This window comes from Perna viridis, chromosome 2 (genome assembly GCF_037379345.1).
Source record: "Perna viridis isolate PV_CMFRI_1.1 ecotype Kerala chromosome 2, ASM3737934v1, whole genome shotgun sequence".
In the NCBI taxonomy this organism is placed as follows: Eukaryota; Metazoa; Mollusca; class Bivalvia; order Mytilida; family Mytilidae; genus Perna; species Perna viridis.
Window position 1 is genome coordinate 34,258,009 of NC_142446.1, and position 17,687 is coordinate 34,275,695.

Consider the following 17,687-nt stretch of genomic DNA (forward strand, 5'->3'; position numbering starts at 1 on the left):
CAAACAAAAATGTTGGTTTCGGTCGCTGATGTAGTGATGAAAACCAAAAGCGAACAAAATTTCTTACCAACATTAAATCCCAGGCCACCTCAATCTCAGAATAAAAATGGTCGGGGCAAACTCCATACATTTAACCGTTGATACGATATTTTCTAAGTCAGAATTTTTAATTTTCTTCCCCAATATATCATGCATATAATGTTGAAGTAAATCAGAGTAAACCAAGTACATATATCTACCAAGGAAAAAAACCAGAACCATAAAAACATTAGTTTATACATGGAGTATTAACTTCATCTTCAGTTTAATTTTCTTTGTATTAAAACTGTCCCACTTTTGGTGCAAAAAGTTTCCAGTGTGTAGGGATGTGGGAAGTCAAGTTCATACATGTCCAAACTAATGCAAACATGATTGAATGGGAAACAACTCGGAAATTAGGGTGACACTGCGGAACTTCTCTTGAGTTAAGGTTGCATCGACAATAAGACAACCGAAGCATGCCGAAGGAGTAATTTGTAAACAGCAGACGACACATGAGCAGGTGCTCACTGACACTAAACAGCTGATCGAGTAGGAAGATACCCATCGCAAATGTTACCAAGCTTCACACAGTCTTTTCTCAAGCCAAAGTTGAAGCGACAGAGACCATTGACATCTAAAAGTTATCCACGATTAAATTTAGAAAGGACAGAAGAATGCATGGACGTTGTTGATTATGCTGAGAACAATGAATCAGAAAATCTCTCAAAAAGACAAAGGCCAAATGAACGTGTCCAGGTGATAAGAATTCCTGCTTTAGATTTATTTGACCAGCACCAATACCAAGATGCGCAAGCCACATCCGTTGAAGCCTCAATGCTAACTAAACCAACAAGTCGCCCTGATTTCTTTGGTCCGTTTGGAGCTAGCTCTTCAAGTTCGTACAATGAATGCAACTCCAGTTTGAAACCTCAATCAGGAACAAGTGGACATTCCCTATTTACAAGACAACAGATTACCAGAAAACAAAGCTTCATTGTGAAGGGAAGAGAAATGAGAGCATTTTTCAGATTGCTAGGTATTTTTCTTCATCAATTTTTTTTTCTTGTTGTTTATTTCACTTCGTTAAATTTCAGAAAATGTGTATTTGTTTAATTATTCCAGCATGTAGCAAACACAAGTTTCTTCTTACTCTAAAGTCTTCAATAGTAAGCTTGAACATAAATCAACTAACAAACAGCAAAAATAAATAATAAAATAAAAATAAAGGAAATTAAACTTTGAAAACTTTACTTTACAAGTACATTATGTTTTTTTTTTGTTTCTGTGCACAATTTATCATTTTTTTACAACTCCAAATGATAGAAAAAGAATTATGTTGCAGAAGATGAATCAGTACAAGATTTTCTAGAGGCTGACAGCTGTATGAGAATTTCAGACAAGGTAGGCAATTAATTAAACAGGACTCAAAACCTTAGTAATTGATAATTCAAAGTTCTATAAATAAAATCACAGTATTATAAGTGGGGTGTAGCTTGATACAACTGCAGAGGTTGAACTCAACAGTTCGGTGTTTTTAATTACTTCTCGATATAAGAATCTGGCAAAATGTGTTAAGGTGTGGCACATGAAGAAATGAAATGCAGAGATTTTATTGCACTATCCTAGTAAATATACCTCATAACCTCCATAACTAACCATCAAAGTGTTTTTTAAGTTTGTATCGTAAATATATTGATAGGGCAAATTAAGTTGAAATGCATTATTGAAAAATGGGGAAATTTTCCTGCATGTTTTCTCTACTAAGGCATTTAAAAAAATATCTACGTCACAGATGCTCCAGAATAAATTTAAATTGTTTTTCAGCTGTTTTCTAGATGTACTGAATATGTTTCAGGCAAAAATAACTAAATTGGAAAATTGATGTGCCATCCATTGCCTGATTTTTACACAGAATGTTACTTAAGCATGATCGATACAACTGTGACTTTCTGTTATGATTATTTTTTACAGTCTAGGTTTCTGAAACTTAATAAATGTACAAGTATGTGATCACAGAATCTTGGCCCTTCATTCCTTAATGGTTATGGTAATAGCTTCCAAATTTAACCTTTTACAGTTTATTCATGTGGTGACATTTGTCATTAAGGTCCATTAATTATACTCCACTACAGATGAAGAGGGCTTGGATGATGGCGGAAACATCATTAATGGTACCATTCGAGAAAAAAAAACAACAAACAAACAAAAATCAATCTCTCGATGGACAAAGTATTATGATTTTGATATAAAATGTAGCTTAAAAAAAGCCTGTAAAGTTCTGAACCCACTAGTTTACTTGAAGAAAATATTCTCTTCTGTATATCAAATCTGTATCAATTTTAACTTTTCAGTATCTGATAGCAATGGTGTTTGCTTACTTTAAAAGAGCTGAGCTAAAAATAAGAGAGTACACAAGAACAAACTTTTTTGTCGCACTGTAAGTATGGACCGTCAAATTTATGAGTAATCAAAGTCCTCATGTACTGAATCAATTTATATTTATTGTTTGAATTTTTATGCCTCGAATAATTGTCAAATTGCAAAAATATGTATAAGCTAAAAGCAGGGCATAATCTAGGATTCAGTGAATAGGAGAAGTGACTTCTCCCTTCCAGGAGTGATAGGGAGAAGTGAGTCTGGAGTAAGGAGAGATCATACTTCACCTCTAGAATATTTTATCGCATTGATATGAAGTTGTATCTCAAGGACATGTATTCTAATAAATAATAAACAAATAAGATAAGTTTAATACTGTAATTCCATTTTCTATACTTGCAAATGAATAAGTACATGTATAATAAGTAACTTTAATTGAATATAGTAAGTGATCAGATTGTCATTGAGAACTTGTTTCTTATAATAACATGTTCTTAAAGTCTAAAAATGGTCTGCACCTTCATGTGGTCTCTTCCTGAAAAAGAAAAAGAATTTTTTTTTGTAAATTATCTCTGTTCTGACATTATAATGAGTACACTTGTATTGTAATTGATACAAAGCACAAATCAGTCTGTACAAACATGCATGTACATATACATTGTTTAGTGGGATTATTTTCAAATAATAGATAGTTATAATTTAAATTGATAAAGGAATGACTGCATCTTGATATGCCAATAAATTTCCCTGATTTTTTTTTATAAGTGATTATAGTTAGCTTAATTATCTTTATTTTTGCCTTATCAAAACAAAGTGTCACTTCAAAACCCACATGCACTCATACACATAACTTGTTATCCAAGCTGAACTTACCAATTATTAATTGTCTTTTAGTGAATACTTTATTTCTCATACATAAAGTACAGAGAAAATTCACATATTTTACATAAACATTTACAATGCATGTGTATACAGAGTATAAATAATCTAACCAGGAGGTACGACCTTGGACATAATTATTTTTACAAATTTTGCCAAGTTTGTTAATACAATAACATCTTTAGAATTAAACAACTGGTTATATTTTAATACATTAACCCTTGTATGAAAGTGATTTGAAAGAAATTTTCTTCTTTCTTCATTGAAGAAGTTGCACTCAAAAATGTAATGAAATTCATCTCCAATGTCATGACTTTCACATAAAGTACACAAACGTTCATTTCTAGGTGTATTTCTCCACCTACCCGTTTCGACAGGCAAACAATGTGACCCACATCTAAATCTACATAATAAATGCATAAAATAAGGAGGTAAAATTGAAAAATAATTTTCAAAACATAATTCAGTCTTGAATATCTTATAACAATAACACTTTGATGAATTTGAAATTTCTGAAAACCAATCTTGTTTAAATTGATCTTTCAATCTCAATTCAACACTTTTTGCAATCCATTCTGGATTGAATTGATTTGGTGATGTCCAAACATTTGACATACCACAACTATCAAAAATATTTTTCATAAAAACTATCCATTTACTATTAAATCCATAGTTAGCAAAATTGATATACAGTAACTTATACAGAATTGAAGAGAATTTGTTATCTTCTCTACTCTCTAATCGGCACCAAAACTTAACCATACGTATCTTAACTGCCAATGAGAGTGGAAATCTTCCCAATTCCCCATATATAATAATATTTGGTGTAGAAAGCTTCAATCTGGGTATAGTCTTGCAAAAGCGCAGATGCACTTGCTCTAATAAGTCAATATTCTCAAAACCCCAAATTTCTGACCCATAAAGTAATATAGGTAATATAGCTCTGTCAAACATCTCTAGTTGACATTCAATAGATATATTATTTCTACGACAATTCTGTATTAAGCTGTACATAGCTTTAATAGCTTGTTCTTTTAAAAACTTTCTAGTGGTAAGAAAAGAACCACTTCTAGCAAAGAAAATGCCCAAGTATTTATAGCTTGTAACTTTTTCTAATTCTTCGCCATTTAAATAAAACTTTTCGTCATCTCTTTGTCTACCTTTTCCAAAGATAAGAATTTTCGTTTTACCAACATTTATCTTCAATTTCCATATCTCACAATAGTCTGAGAAGTTATTTAACATCAATTGTAAATCTGCTCCAGACTCAGATAACAGAATAGAATCATCAGCATATAACAATAACAATATCTTGACATACATCATCAACTCATTTTCAATATCTCTTTCGATAGATTCTAGACCTTTCACGTTACAGGATTCTAGATATGATTGTAAATCATTTAAGTATAAAGAGAACAAGACAGGTGATAGATTTTCACCTTGTCTAACCCCTATTTCGCACTTGAAAATATCTGAACATTCATTATTATGTCTAATATATGATTTCACATTATCATACATATTCTGAATAATACACAAAAATTTTCCGCTTATACTATTACCAATCAATTTATAAAATAAAGAGTTTCTGTGAATAGAATCAAAGGCTTTTTCAAAATCGATAAAAGCACAATGAAGTTTCTTTCTTCTCATCGATATAAGTTCGAAAAGAGCATATAAAGAAAAAATATGATCAGTTGTGGCGTAGCCACTTCTGAATCCAGCCTGATTTTCATGTAATAAAGATAAATCTTCAATAAATTTGTTCATTCTAGTATTTAGTATAGAAGTAAAAATTTTACCAAGATATGACAATAAAGTAACTGGTCTATAATTCTTTGGATCCAACTTATCCCCCTTGTTCTTATAGATAGGTATTACTATACCCGTCAACCATGCCTCAGGCACGTGACCTGTATCAAAGATCAAATTAAATAACAATACAAGTATATCACTCAAAACATTAAAAGACGCAGCAATATATTCATTTATAACATCGTCATCACCAGATGACTTATTATTTTTAGCAGACTGCACTGCTTTACATATTTCGTCTTTGGTAATTATATCATTTAAAATCATATTATTTTCTATATCAATATCATTATCGATAATATAATCATGTTGACTATCAGTTTTATTTCTATTAAGTTCCTTAAAAAATTCAAATAAATCATCAAGTGGAATATTAGTATTCTCTCTTCCACTTCTACGGCGGAAAATTTTCCAGAAATCCTTCAGTTTATTCAGTCTCAGATGCTTCATCTTTGCTTGCATCTCCCTATTGAATCTGGCAATATTCTCATCCGTAACTTTTTTATAGTGAGTTTCCGCCATTTTCAATCGGGTTCTGAACAAACATGAACCATACTTTTTATAAAGTCGCTTCGCTCTGCGAAAATCTTTCTGAGATTTCCTGCAATCTGTATTAAACCATAACTCACGCGATTCACGAAATCGAGAATTTTTTCTGAAATTGGATACACCGAAAGTATGCTCCGCAGCATCTATTATAATACTCGTAACTTCTTGTGTAAAATGATCAACCGATTCTTTATCAACTAACTCGTCATTATCAACCGCGTTAAGCATATAAGTATATAAGGACTGAATCCTAATAGGATCTAGATTTCCTTCAAATTCTTGCCTTTTATCTGGGTCCCATCTCCTTATCCTTGATTTTGGAGCCACATTATTCTCTCGAGTCTCTTCAGAGAACTTGTTTGACTTCAACGACAAGGCCAAAGGAGAGTGAACATCAGACAATAGGGAACTAAATTCCATAACTTCAAAGTTTTGAACAAGGCACAAAAATTTTCCTGTGCTACAAATATAATCAACAACACTGCTATTCTTACAAGTAGGATTTCCAACTGAATCCTTTCCAACTCTTCCATTAAATATAAATACATTATTATTTCTGCAAAATTCAATATATTTTCTGCCATATGAATTTACAACAATATCTGGGTTATTTCTTTTCATATTTAAACCCATTTCTTTAAGGACAATAGCTTCATTAAATTCATTTATATCTAAAATGTTTTCAGTAAAGAAATCATCTATAACTGCTTGTTCAATAAAATCACATAAATTACCCGTCCTAGCGTTCATATCGCCCAAAAGACAAACAAATTCATAAGTTCTATTAATATTTTGAAACTCTAGTTCAACTTCTGAAAAAGCATCAACTGTAGCATAAATACTACCCTCGGGTGGTATATAAATTATACCAAAAATAACATTATGATCAGTTTGTAAAACTTTCTTATCTAAACTTAACCACAATACATACGGACTATCTGTATTAATAACTTTTACAAAGTCCTTTAAATACTTTCTATAACCTAAAGCTATTCCTCCAGATTTATTCTTATATCTCTTTCTATTTTTACATTCAAATACAAAATCGTCATTACTAATGTCATCGAAATCGTCAAGTTTAGTTTCAGTAAAACAAACTAAATCGAAATCATTCAACAGTGATCTAAATTCAGGATAATTTAATTTTGTTTTTATCCCGCATACATTTAAACACAGTAACTGTAAATTCTCTTTATTGTTTACAAAGGAATGTCTCTCACTATCAAGGTCGTCGTCTTCGCTTGACTGGCACAGTTCATGATCATTGTCCGTTAATCCTCCACGGTTTACCTAACCATATCGAATTGGTTCAAAGTCCGGGTCGTCGTACTTCTGAGATTTCGGTCGCGCACCTTGTTGTTCGTATCTCGCTCTCATCGCTCTGTCGTCTATTTCCATATCCGGGTCCGTCCGCCTATGCAGGATAAATTGTCTTCCATCAATAATAAGTTTATCGCGTCGGAAAAACGCCTTCTTCTCTTGTTCCTTGGCCTCTTTGTAGTAAGGCCAGAGTTCCTTCCGGTGATCATTGATCTCCTTCGGGAATTGCTCATTAATGCTAAACGTAGTACCTTTCAGATTTGTAGCACTTTTTCTAACTGTTTCACGGTCATTAAATGTTTTAAACCTGCATACAATTGGTCTCGGTTTCTTATCTTTCCTTCCAAACCTATGAGCCCTCACAAATTCTATTGATGCTTCGAATTTCAGCTTCTCCGTCATAAACGTTTTTATGATAGTCCCGGTTTCATCGCTCTGTTCGTCTTCGTTTGATTCGGGTATGCCTGCGAAGACTAGATTCTCCCACATTGAGCGGGTCTGTAAATCAATGTGCCGTTCTCGCAGCTCTACCAGTTCTCTAGAAAGCCTGTTAACGTGCATGTTAACTTCACTGTGACTTGTTTTAATTTCATGTATCTCACTTTTTATGTCAGCACTTTGTTTTAGACTGTTCTCATATTTATCATTTAGAAAACTGATACTTTGTTCCATATCTGCCACTCGTTTCGTCACATCATCCACATTCGTCACCAACGTGTTCATAGTAGATTGAAATTTGTTCAGTTTATCAGACACTGAATCCAAAATAGATAATTTGTTGAATAACTGTTCTACTTTATTGGTGAGATTATCAATTTTATTTAATACTTTCATTCGGATGACTTAGGACTGGGCTGAAGACGGGTTGTGGTGTAACTGTTGGGCCTTGTGGTGTGTACGGGTCATTATAGTAGCCATGCACCGGAGAACTTTGGTTTAGGTTTGGGTTTGGTAAGCCTTGGTATTGTTGAAATACTGGCGTGTTAAAGTTCGGAGGTATCGAGCTTACTGCATTCATGATTAAGAAGGGTTCTCTATTTATGTCGATAGCCTTGTTTATGTTTACATTGGCGTCGTGATTACAGTTCTGTTTACCTGGTTTTTCACCTGTATGTCCACTTGTGTTTTGTGTATTCGATTTTTTACGTTTCTTTCCATTTTTGTCGTTGATATTCGAATTCATATATTCCCGGAAGTCTTCTATCACATAATTCACACCGATTTCAAAATAAATTCTGCTTCCAAATGTCTATTTATGTATATTTTTGTTCCTCAGAATTCAGGTCGACCATTCTACTCTACACATGTGCACTTTTAAAACCATTGAAATCACTGTAAGAGTCTCTCATTGAGTAAATAAATTAATTTTTGTCATCATATTACATATTTAATCAAGGAACACAAAATATACATGTACCTTACCTTTTCCTTTGATTTTGAACTCAATGACAAGAAGTTGAATATGTTTCATCCAGATAAGTTCTGCTGATTTTATTCTTAATCCAAGTTGCTAGAACAGGTGAAATATTTCCTGGATTGCTTCAAACTCATGAAAATTAAGTGAACTCCATCCAAATCAAGTTTTCTCTTCATTATGAAAATTACCGCCATTTTGCATTTGGGTTGTTTATTAGGTCTCAGGCACGACACCACAATTAATTTTCAAGTGCATTTCAATATACACATTTGAGCAAATTCCACCAGCGCAAACTGAATAAAACTTCTGTGGCCTAAAGATATGTACAAACAGGATTTTATATATAAATTGTAGAAAATTTTACCATCATTTTCTGAAATTAATACATATAAACTGGAGATGGGGTAAACATGACAAATGAACTGAGTTAAAAGTCCTAAATTGTAACCTTCTTCCACTGAACCAAATCACTACTTTTAGTCAGAATTGATTAATGAAAAAAAATCACATGTAATTTTAACCTATTTTCTACCAATTAGAGGCAAAACTTCAGCAAATAAGTTTCCAGTAAAAATATGAAAAAAATGTGGAAGGTACCTACTACCAAAGTTGAAACTATGTTCGATGAAAACCAAGGGGAATTAATTGTGTTTTTGTACCCTCAGTATCGTATTAATTTTCTCATAGACTTCTATAGTGAAGTGCATATTTTTAGGATTTTTTTAAAAAATATGTAAATTGATTCAATAAAACTTTCACTTATGTAGCATTTCTAAGGACATGTGAAAAAAGAATTTCTCACCCGCTCAGCGATATGGCCATCATATGCAATACGATACTGGTACCTATTACTAATAAACATTTCAATATAATCATAAAATTTGTTGTTTTTCTGCTAGAGACTAGAGTATTCATTTTCATACTGAAAATTCAGAATATCATTACCCTGCTACAAACATGAGTTTTCTGTTAAAATTTTTATATAGGTACCCTATTCCAGGCATAAGATTAATATCTCGATGTTTGCCAGAAAATATTACTTTTGATAAAAAGCTGCTGCATTAGTCAAACTAAGCAAATTTGTGGTTTATTCTGACATGGTAGATACTAAAGCTGTACTATGAGTTCCAAATCATTATTTAATCCCCACTTGTGAGTTCCATATATGGAAATATTAATATCCAAACCTCCTTTTTTGTCTTTAACACAAGGGAGCCTGTTGTTTAAAGTAAAGTATATGTACCGGTACAACCAACTATTCTAAACTATAGATATGGTCATTTCAATTATAATAAATCCAGAAAAAATGATACCAATATCATAGGTTTAAAAAAATATAGCTTTTCATATGCAGAAAAAAACAGATTTTAAGCCATTTTGGTACCCCAGGCAGATACAAATGGATACCAATATGACAGGAAAAGGATTTTTTCTTTAAAACAGATAGCTATGATGCAAGAAAAATAGTTTACTGGTATAAATATCATAACATTTGTCTGCTTTATATACTTTTTGAAAAAAATTCAGTTTTATGTGAAAAAAACACCATTATTTTTCTTGCCGCATTAGAATCTGTTCATTTGAACCACTAAAAACAATCAACTAAAGAATTGGCTGTTGACTTTTGTGACATTTCTGTGTTTAAATCAATCACACAGTTATATGGCAACTCATTTTAGCTATTTATTTGAAAGAAAAACAAAAACTAAAAAAAATATTCATTTTTTCATATATAAGAGGCAATGTATGGAAAATGACTATTTTCGAGTCCTAACCACATACTTAAAGTGTGTTGTAACTTGAAAACTATCCTTTATGCAGGAGTATTACTTGCTTCAGGTTACCTGAATATAGATATGCTCATCATAAATAGTCAAGATAATAATTTTATTGAACTGATATCCTACGAATTCATGAAAACAAAATGCATTTCCAAATTTGGTAAAGATTAACCATAAATGCAAAAAAAAACAGAGCTACCATAAAAAATCAGTTTCAAAAGTTGGCCAATTCATCTTAAAAGTGTTACCTGCATTGGAGTACTACTTTTTCAGCTGGTTAAGACCACTTGCTGAATATCCAACTTTACTTGAAAAACTGCCTGACTAGGTCTCAGTATCGTATTAATTTTCCCATAGACTTCTATAGTGAAGTGCATATTTTTAGGATTTTGAAAAAAATATGTAAATTGATTCAATAAAACTTTCACTTATGTAGCATTTCCAAGGACATGTGAAAAAATAATTTCCCGCAAAAAATTAGGGTGAGTTCACGAAGATCGGACAGAAAAGTAGTCTTGAACTATAAATAGCCATTTTCCCTACTTTCACTTTTGTTTTGCACTCATCAAACCAACCTTTTCAGTGGAACATTTTTATGTTATGTTAGATTTTCTTTTTAAAAAGTTCTTCATCTTACAGAGTGATGTTTGCTCTATTTATAAGTCATTGTTCATATCTTTTGACAAAACATTAGTTTGTAGAGAGGCAAGAAGAAAATGCACTATATTTTAATAGCATCCACGTTTGACGTACACCCGCTCAGGGATATGCAATACAATACTGGTACCATTACCTGGAAGAGCTAGAGTTATCTCTCTTTGGTCAAATTTCACAGCGACTTCACTTCTCTTAAAAGAATACTAGCTGGTGACTTTTAACTAGTTTTAAAAATTCTTGGCAACTTAAATCTCCTTTTCGCCGCCTAGATTATGCCCTGAGCTAAAAGTAAAGAACAGGAATTGACTTGAAATGTATCTAGGCACAATCTTATTGTTGTAAATGGTTAGAATTATACTCTTATTTAGATTCACCATATTGATTACAAAGGACATTCAGTTTACCAAAATTCACATGGCATTGTAGCAGTGTGACCGTTTGTGTAATATTCAGGTTTGATGTCAGACTAATAGGACATGAAACAGCTAGATGACTGAACACAAACCTCTCCTACATCCTGCATAATTGAATTACAAACTTCTAGATTCCAGGTCCTTCCCAGTTTCCCAGAAAGTCGAAATTCAATTGGTCGACCTCCAGTTCGAAACCGTCAAATCATTAAAACTTAAGCCACAATTGTTGAAATAAATCCTGTCCTTAAAAGCATGTACCAACTAGCTACAACTATTTCTCAGTTGATGAGCTATATATATGATACAAATCAGTGTCACATAGACACCTATCTGTCTGAAAAAGTGCTTAGTTTCTGGGCACCTAGCTCCAGAGACACAATAACATGAACACCAAAGTATTGACAAGCATGTCCGTCTAATGCAAAGAAAAGCTCCCTATTCTATGAATGTACGACACACTGGGGGATACATCAAGGTAGTTTCGGGGGTTTGGCTACCCTTTTCAAAATTTCGCATGAAAAACACAAAAAAAAAAGAGATAAATAATAGCCTGGAACCCCCTTTCAATAAAACTCTACCCAATTACAATTAATATCATCTCACTTCTTATTGAAATTAGGATTATCCTTTTTTGCAATTATGATTATCACCGCGATTTTATTACTGCAACTTTCTAAGTGAACAAAGGGAATTATTTTCCAAAAAGACACACAAGCCAGAACAAATTAGTGGAACCATGTAGCTTTTGGCAAAAGTGTGTTTTATTAATTGATAGTAATGTTTCAGACAGATCTTCACAGCCTGCCAATTATAAGTTACATGTATAAGCAAACTTAAATGTACTATTTTATATGTTTTTTTTGTAATTCTTTAGTTATTTAGGTAATGATATGGAAGAAGATGAAGAAGAAGATAAATATGAAATTTTTCCATGGGCACTTGGTTTAAAATGGCAAGACAAATTCCCACGGTTCCTGAAAAAAAGAGACTTAATGTGGTCTAAGATCAACTACATGGCACTTGTCAGTAAAAGATGCTGTGAAGAGGTAAACATATTTGAGTATCCACTGATAATTGATTTAATGAACTTTGTTTGAAGTCCACATCAACCTTTCAAAGAAAATCACAAATCAAGAGGCACTAATCTTTGCAAAGTTCATATATCAATGATACAGAAAATGTGCCTGAGCCTTGAAAATTTACAAATTTTTTCTTTTTTTCTTAAAGCATATATTTCTGGTGTGAAATTATTATGTTAATTCCCTGATATTTTTTACATTTAATAATGTTTTGTTGATGTGAAGATAAGAATATCTTTTATATTTTCATGATTTTCTCCACATAAGCATTTAATTCGAGTTACGTGTTAAAATATGTATTTTCAGACACTAATCAATGGGGCATATTGATACATCCCTTAACCGTTTACTCCATCTTTTTAACCTCCCTTTTACATGTGCTTGCAGTTCTAAGGCTTTGGCCATGGATTTGACAGCACTTTTGGGCTTATTTGATATGAAAGGGTGACAGCAAAATTACAGAACACTTTTAGGCATGATTGGGGACCAAAAATCAAAATAAGGCCATCAGTTGTTCCAATCAGCCACTGCATGTAGGATCTAATGCTCAATCTACTTTTTGTTCTAATGACCTTTCTGATCAGCAAATCAGATTTCATCCTTCGTGATTGTGAAAGCATTATTTTAAGGGAAAACCAAGAAATTCTACTAAAAAGGTCATCTGAACAGAAAAAAAATCCTTAATGCAGTAACTGAATGGAACAACTGATAGGTCTTATTTTAATCTGATTGCAAAAACCAAAAGAATCCTCACAGGGTGTCCCAGAGGAGGATGACCCCCCTCTGTAAGGGGCAGAAGCGAAATCAAGGCCTTACAATTTTGCCAAATAGCCATAAAATTCATTCAATAGCTTTATTTTATGGATTTATCATTCTGACCCTATCATTTAATACTGATTAACATTTAAAACCAATTTTCAGTGAAAAAAAGTCCAAAATAATCATTTTCCAGTCAATATCTCCTCCAAGTTTGATCTTTTTGGACTAATAACATTTGAATGATCTAGAACATTTTGTGTTATTTTGCTGAAATTACTTATGTAATAAAAAATGACATATCAGCCAAATCCAGTGAAAGAAAGGGTTAAATTAGGGAAAATATTTTTTTTTGTTCTTGATTTTTCACAAATTGTAACCCCCAAAACATTTTCTTTCCTCATTTTGCTTGACAGGTGGGTGACCATTGGCCTTTAATTCATTTAGGCTGCCAAAGCTAAAATCATGGATCCACTTCTGATTTTTATCTCCTTTTATCAGGGATTGCAAAGGCACTAATACCATATACATGAAATTAATAATACTAATTGCTTCCTGAAATGTTTAAATTTTTATTGAAAAATCTCAAAATGAAATCCTTTAAAACTCCATTTCTATTTGAATCTCTGTTAAAGTTTAAATCATCTTTCCATTATATTCAATTAAAAAAAATTTCATTTTATTCATTCCAGATAATGGCAATTGATAGTAGTCACCCAGTCTGGAAACGTACTAGACCAATTCACCATGCTGGAGCTTTGAGGAGCTACATGAGGGACCCAGATGATGATGGGTATCCAAGAGGCCCTCATGCATCACCGCGGCATTGTGAGGAATGCAACCATGACAGTCAGTATGATTCAGCTAGTCCTGCTAGTGTGTCATGGTTCATCTCTTCAGGAGAAAATTCACCAACTTCTGAGAATGACATCTTTGATGAACCTAGAAAATCAAGATTTGACATGAACAGTAAGTGAACTATGATAGAGTAACTACATAAAAATGCTGTTTCATAGGTATATATAAAATAGTAATTTTAAAGTCTCAATGTGGAAATTGTTACATGTAAATAACAAACATAAATATACGTGTTTTCTCAGAAAAGTAAACGAAGCCAAGGAATTTGCCAGTAACAAAAAATGGTAAAATCCATGCAAACTTACAAGGTTTTGCTGGATGAAATTCCAAATTCATTTCTGTGTGAAGTGACATTTAGTTATAGAGCTGTCAGGGATATTTCCAATGTGAAAGCTTGGCATTTATTGTTATCATATTGGTAAATTGGAATGTCATTATCAGTGACAACATATTGTTGTACAGTGTATAACACAAATCTCAAGTGAATGATTTGGGTTTTTTTTTTATAGAACTTAAGAATGACTTGCCACAACAAGATGATCATGATGATGATGATGCTTGGCCCTCGGTGGAGGAATAAAAGACAATTTAATCTACATTTCTATAGTGTGTACTGAATCTGTGATACCATATTTGTGATGTAACTATTCTGTCCTTAATTTATAGTTTCAAGGAATAAAAATTCTTGAACACTACTCATATTTAACATGTTGTTCATTACATTCACAGCAAATTAGAGATCTAATATTTACTGTTAATATCATTTAAAAAGAATTTGAATATTTTGTACATTAAATTTAGGTAATTTATACTAGGCTCATTTCAATGAAGTTATTCTTTTTATGGTGAAAAGCTAATTATTTGCATGGAATATTTACTTTAAGCATTATAGAATTAAAATACAAAAAAATCAAACAGTAATTGTCATAAGTTGATCTAAAAAAAAATGAATTGATGTACTTTCTTAATCTTAATCCTTATTTTTTATGTAACAAAGTTTAATCTGAAAGAAATAAAGATCTTAACTTTACAACAGGAAGTTGATTTCCTTGTTACAATTTATTATGTACATATACATGATATTTTGTACAAAATGACTTAATAAATTGTTAACAAGTCCCTAAATTTATTCTGATACTTTTTTAAAAGAACTTACGGTAGATAATAACTATTGTACAGAGCATCTTTCTCATCTTCCAAAATCATGTAGAAGTTACTTCTGCATGATTTTGCAAGATGACGGACAAAGATGCTCTGTAAGTTGTTACATTCAATGCCTGAATAGTGTTTGAAATGGTGAAAAAAAAATCTTTTTTAAAGCATATAAAAAGAGTTTTTGACATAACACTTTGTATGGTTAAATTAAAAAACGTTTATTTGAAATGCCACTTTTAGTTGTGGTGGGGGGGGGGGGATAAATGGTGGGAATATTTTATATATTACAAGAAAAAAAGCTGGTGGCCTATATTTCTTTTTGAAATACTAGTATGAAATAAGTGTCCTATCTTCAAATTTTAAAGATTTTATATACCAGTTTTTCATTATTTTTTTTTTTGAAATAGGGAATCTATACAAAAAACGTAAAATAATGTCTACATTTAGGTTCAATTGTCTAAAAACAAATTTCAGTGACTATGTTTTTTTATATAAAATTTTACAGTATATTCATTCAAGATCATCTATGAGAAAAATATTAGGTAATATAAGAAAACATCAATCTTAGTAAAACCAGGAGCTTTTTGAACTCATCTGCAAGACTGTTGACAAAATGATGCATTTAATGTATGTTTCTCTTACAATAAGTTTTTTTTTTTAATTTGGCATCCTGTTTGATGATATTTGTTGCAAGTCCTTCCTTGTATCAAATAATGCCAGTTTAAAGTTGATACCTTTTTATTGATTTGTCATTCTTGGCCTTCCCTTCCCAGTCTTGACTTTACCCTGTCATATGCTGATAGACTCCTTCTGGATCCACCAGTTGGATTTATGTTTCTTATTTCTTATCTAACATCCTTCATGTTGTCATTGTGTGTGTCTGTGTTTTCATTATTTCTCTCTGGTTCGCTAACTTGGTACTGCCTCGGTAACATAGCATTTAATCTTTGAGCAGGAGAAACAGAAATTCTTGAAGGAAGTCTCCTTCGGGTTGTCAACTTCTTTGAAATAATTGGTTTGGTAGAATTGTCATTGCTTGAATTATTTATACACATCCATCTTGTATTCTGTATGGTTTGAAATGCCCTCACATTAACCTTCAAAAACTTGTCAAACAATAACCTGACCATGACATCTAAAAGGAAAACAATAATACAATGACATCCCATATGAAATTTTACATTTACATTTCATCATACATGCAAGAAGAAATAGCAATACAAAAGGTACAACAAGGAGATATCCACTAACAAAACAAAACCTGGAACACCAAAAGGACAAAAGACAAAAGAACAAATACTACTACACAAAAGAATTATTAAGTACACATAGAAAAGTGAAAAGCTCAAACCACATTAAAAGTCGGGTGGTTTGGAAGGGTGAGACATTCCTGCTTGTTGCAAGACTTATGCTTAGCTGCTTATTGGAGGTCAAATCTGGTGTAAGAGGAAGAATATCTAAGACAGACAGTCTTTGAAACAGACAATACTCCATATCGGATCATTGTGATGACCAAAATATTTTGCAGTGACAAACTTAACTCCAATGACAACATACCCTTGTTCCAGTTGCTACTAAGTAAGCACTGTTCCACTTGCTTCTAAGTAAGTCTCTAAAGAGATTCGACTTATCAGGCACTGACTGGCCGAAATAGAAAGAGGAGTTTGGTTGTTGTGTGATTATATCACATTGTCTATAAAATCTAAATTAAAGAAACTTCTTTAAACTGATATAGCTTTTTGTGCATAATAATGAGTTTGAAATACTTAATTCACAGTTAGAAGTCGACCTATTTCATTCATATTCCCTGAGGCAATTACTGATAACTAATAAATAATTATTAAACTTCACCCGTAAATTTTACTTTTTTATTATATTTTAGTGTTTTGAGAACACACCCTTCCTCAGTATGTTCATAACTTTGTTGAAATCAATTTGTTTATTCTATGACTGGTGTAACTAAAATCATGAATAATTTCCCATAATCCCCAAGTATACATGTACAAGTCAAATATACATATAAAGTATAAAGACCTGGGAGACTGATAAAAGTTATCAGTCCCCCTGATTAAACTTAATATAAGAATGGTAAATAATTTAGCTAAGTAATAAAGTATATGTTTTAGGTTTAATGTAATCTCCTTTGGGATTCAGTATCTGGAGCGATTTTCTCATGAGGCCACCCTCAGTGGTCGGGCAAAACAGAGAAATTGCTTCCTACAATGAATCCAAAAAGGGTTTAGTTACAATGTATGTCATAAAGCAAAGCTAAGTACTAGTACTAGTAAGTAAGGACAATATGCTGCAGTTTTAAAGAGAAACAATTTGAAAAAAAGGAATATTTGTAAAAGTGAACTAAACATACTGGCTTACTCATTCAAAAATCTCTTTAAAATTATATCAAGGACTTTTACAGTTGTCTACTTTTTCAAAAAAAAAAAAATCCTTGATTACACAGCTTTGCTTAGTATAACTTTGACTTCAGTTCGAGTTATCCATCCTTATCCCGCTAAATTGGTTTCGCACACAATTACGAAGAATGCCATATTTTATATTATTAATGCAATTATTTTACTTAAAGTGTAATCACCGTGGGCATACTTTCTTC

General features: G+C 32.1%; 2 protein-coding genes and 2 long non-coding RNA genes across 5 annotated transcripts; 1 reads left to right on the plus strand and 3 right to left on the minus strand.

The window, feature by feature from the left end:
• The first annotated feature begins 505 nt into the window (after nucleotides 1–505).
• On the plus strand, nucleotides 506–14,957 carry LOC148624761 (speedy protein 1-B-like). The gene is made up of 6 exons (XM_088567644.1): nucleotides 506–1,057; nucleotides 1,364–1,422; nucleotides 2,373–2,458; nucleotides 12,106–12,277; nucleotides 13,759–14,035; nucleotides 14,434–14,957. Exons 1-6 carry the CDS (start codon nucleotides 592–594, stop codon nucleotides 14,502–14,504), a joined length of 1,131 nt encoding a protein of 376 aa, XP_088423770.1. The 5' UTR covers nucleotides 506–591; the 3' UTR covers nucleotides 14,505–14,957.
• Nucleotides 2,762–8,895, minus strand: LOC148624762 (uncharacterized). The gene is made up of 2 exons (XR_015919772.1): nucleotides 8,386–8,895; nucleotides 2,762–2,932 (listed from the first exon to the last, which is right to left on the minus strand). It is a non-coding gene; the product is annotated as an uncharacterized LOC148624762 (long non-coding RNA).
• On the minus strand, nucleotides 6,929–7,834 carry LOC148624763 (uncharacterized). Its single transcript, XM_088567647.1, has one exon. The coding sequence runs from the start codon at nucleotides 7,795–7,797 to the stop codon at nucleotides 6,934–6,936; it is 864 nt and encodes a 287-aa protein (XP_088423773.1). The 5' UTR covers nucleotides 7,798–7,834; the 3' UTR covers nucleotides 6,929–6,933.
• Nucleotides 13,625–17,594, minus strand: LOC148624764 (uncharacterized). Of its 2 annotated transcripts, none has more exons than XR_015919771.1 (3): nucleotides 17,445–17,594; nucleotides 15,814–16,214; nucleotides 13,625–14,008 (listed from the first exon to the last, which is right to left on the minus strand). It is a non-coding gene; the product is annotated as an uncharacterized LOC148624764 (long non-coding RNA). The 2 variants fall into 2 exon arrangements; XR_015919770.1 differs by having other exon boundaries at nucleotides 17,453–17,593.
• Nucleotides 17,595–17,687: the final 93 nt, after the last annotated feature.

Coding starts and splice junctions, on each gene's coding strand:
- LOC148624761 (XM_088567644.1), top strand. CDS start 592: ATGTTACCAAGCTTCACACAGTCTTTTCTCAAGCCAAAGTTGAAGCGA. Junction 1,423..2,372: donor GTATGAGAATTTCAGACAAG/GTAGGCAATTAA, acceptor TTAACTTTTCAG/TATCTGATAGCAATGGTGTT. Junction 2,459..12,105: donor ACAAACTTTTTTGTCGCACT/GTAAGTATGGAC, acceptor GTAATTCTTTAG/TTATTTAGGTAATGATATGG.
- LOC148624763 (XM_088567647.1), bottom strand. CDS start 7,797: ATGAAAGTATTAAATAAAATTGATAATCTCACCAATAAAGTAGAACAG.